Source organism: Nicotiana attenuata, unplaced genomic scaffold (assembly GCF_001879085.1).
Source record: "Nicotiana attenuata strain UT unplaced genomic scaffold, NIATTr2, whole genome shotgun sequence".
NCBI lineage: Eukaryota > Viridiplantae > Streptophyta > Magnoliopsida > Solanales > Solanaceae > Nicotiana > Nicotiana attenuata.
Window position 1 is genome coordinate 1,086,229 of NW_017670301.1, and position 2,520 is coordinate 1,088,748.

The 2,520-nt window shown below is 40.3% G+C and overlaps 1 protein-coding gene across 1 annotated transcript; it reads right to left on the reverse strand.

Annotated features, from left to right (window-relative positions):
• Positions 1 to 1,281: 1,281 nt before the first annotated feature.
• LOC109237478 lies at positions 1,282 to 1,950 on the reverse strand. Its single transcript, XM_019403789.1, has one exon. It carries the CDS (start codon positions 1,948 to 1,950, stop codon positions 1,282 to 1,284), a length of 669 nt encoding a protein of 222 aa, XP_019259334.1.
• Positions 1,951 to 2,520: the final 570 nt, after the last annotated feature.

The window sequence follows — 2,520 nt, forward strand, 5'->3', positions numbered from 1 at the left end:
CTCTACTTCTAAGATAGCCAAAAAAATCAACAGTTGCTCACCTTCTTCCAATTCTGACAATAACAGAGGGCTAGACATGTACCTTTTTAGGTCTTTCAGTGCATGTTGGCATTTTGGAGTCCATATGAAATCGTTCTTCTTTTTCAAAAGTGAAAAGAAGTGATGGAACTTTTCTGAAGATCTCGAGATGAACCTGCTTAGAGCCGCCAATCTACCGGTGAACCTTTGTATTTCCTTTACGCTTGTCAGCTAGTCCGGGAGATCCTTGATGGCTTTGATTTTATTGGGGTTTATTTTGATTCTTCTTTGAGAGACCAGAAACCCCAAGAACTTCCCGGAACCCACTCCGAAGGAACACTTCTCTGGGCTGAGCTTCATGTTGTACTTTCTCAGAATGTCAAATGTCTCTTGGAGATGTTTCAGAAGAACTCTTGCATGAAGATACTTAACTAATATGTCGTCAATATAAATTTCCATTCTCTTACCTATTTGTTTTTCAAATATCTTATTAACAAGCCTCTGATACGTGGCTCCGGCATTTTTAAGCCCAAAAGACATCACATTACAGAAATATGTGCCAAAATTTTTGATTAAAGAAGTCTTCTCTTGATCTTCCGGGTCCATCCTAATTTGATTATACCTAGAATAAGCATCAAGAAAACTCATTAACTCATGCCCGGCCATAGCATAAATTATTTGATCAATGTTTGGCAACGAGAAAGAGTCTTTAGGGCATGCCTTATCTAAATCTTTATAATCTACACATATTCTAAATTTAATATTCTTTTTAGGTACTACCACTATATTGATAAATTGAACTTATATTAACTAATTGGGTTACCTCTTTCTTAACAAACCTGTTCCTGACCTCTGCCATCGGTCGTTTCTTGTGCCTTACCGGAGGGAAATTAGGATCCAAACTTAACTTGTGGACCGTCACCTCCAATGGAATACTTGTCATATCTGAATGCTACCATGCAAAACAATCAATGTTAGATTTTAGAAAATCCATAATTTTTAACCTGAGTTCCGGATTTAACCCTGTCCCTAACTGAAATTTTCTTTCTAATGATTCTTCGAACAAAGCCACTTGTTCGATTCTTCTGCGGTTGATTTGGTCGCATCCGTCTCTTCCGGCACCTGGAAAGACCTTAGTACTCGTTATAATTCCGATGACTCCTCGTCTTTATCATCTTCGATCAAGATGGAGGAAGGCACTGGTTCCTGTGATTGCACATCTCCCTTGCAGCCAGTTGATCTCCTAAAATTTGCTTAATCCCTTCATGTTTCGAAAATTTCAACAATTGATGGTATGTTGAAGGTATAACCTTCATTGCATGTATTCAAGGCCTTCCGAGGATTACCCATGTCGCCATCTACCACTTCGAACATGGTAGTCTTTGTTACTCCTTCGGCATGTGTGAGCAACAAAATTTCTCCTCGGGTTGTCATAATTTTTAAGTTGAAGCCAGCTAGAAACTTTGTCGTGGTAATGATGTTCTCGATTAGCTTCGCTTGCTCCAAAAAACTCCATTGTACGATGTTGGCTAAACTTCCTGGATCAACTAAAACACGCTTAATTTTGAAATCTAAAACACTAAGAGATTTTACCGAAGCATGATTGTGCGGTAGAAGAAGTCCATCAACATCTTCTTCAGTGAAGATGATGTCATCTTCTGAGACTTCTCGGATCCTCTTTCCATGAGTCACCGATATATTCGTCTTCTTCGCAGCCGAAAATATCACCCCATTTACTTCGTCTCCACCGAGGATCATGTTTATCGTCATACGATGTGACCCTATAGCCGGTTTTGATGGTTCTGCAACATCTCGATTTCTCCCATAGTTGCTTTTGGCGCGGTCACTTAAAAATTCTCTGAGGTGACCATTCTTCAACAACATTGTCACTTCTTCATGAAGATGTCGGAAGTCCCCAGCTGTGAGTCCCATGGAATTCACACCATAAGTTAGGATCCCTTTGGCTAGGATCCGATTGAATTGGTTTTGGGAACCTAGCTTCTTTAGTATTTCTCATAGCCGACATCAATTCTACCAGGCTGATATTAAAATTGCAATCAGATAACATGGGATATGTTGAATCTTGGGACCTTGATGCCTCTTTCTCCTGCAACGATCTGCTAATCCGACCACGATCCGCGCGTTCATCGGAAGCGGACCTATCCGATGAGTGGAATCCTTTATAACCATGCCCATCGATCCTCTCGTAAGGCTGAAAATGACTTTTAGAAGACCTCCGATCTGCATTTTATAATTTATCTTGATTCTGATCAGGATTTCGTCCTTTGGAAGTCACCGAAGAGCCAAGTTGATCATCTTCTATTCTGATCTTTGACTAGCATCGATTGTGAACATCTTCCCATGTGGTTGCCTGAAATTCTAGCAAGCTTTCCTTCGGTATTTGGGAGGCATCGGAACTCAACGGGTAGATACCTTTTGTAAATGTCTCAGCTGCCCACTCTTCCAGTATCTCTAGTAACAACATTTTTTCCTTTTGAAACC

Excerpts from the sequence above, each read along its gene's own strand:
- LOC109237478 (XM_019403789.1), bottom strand. The coding sequence starts at position 1,950 with ATGGGACTCACAGCTGGGGACTTCCGACATCTTCATGAAGAAGTGACA.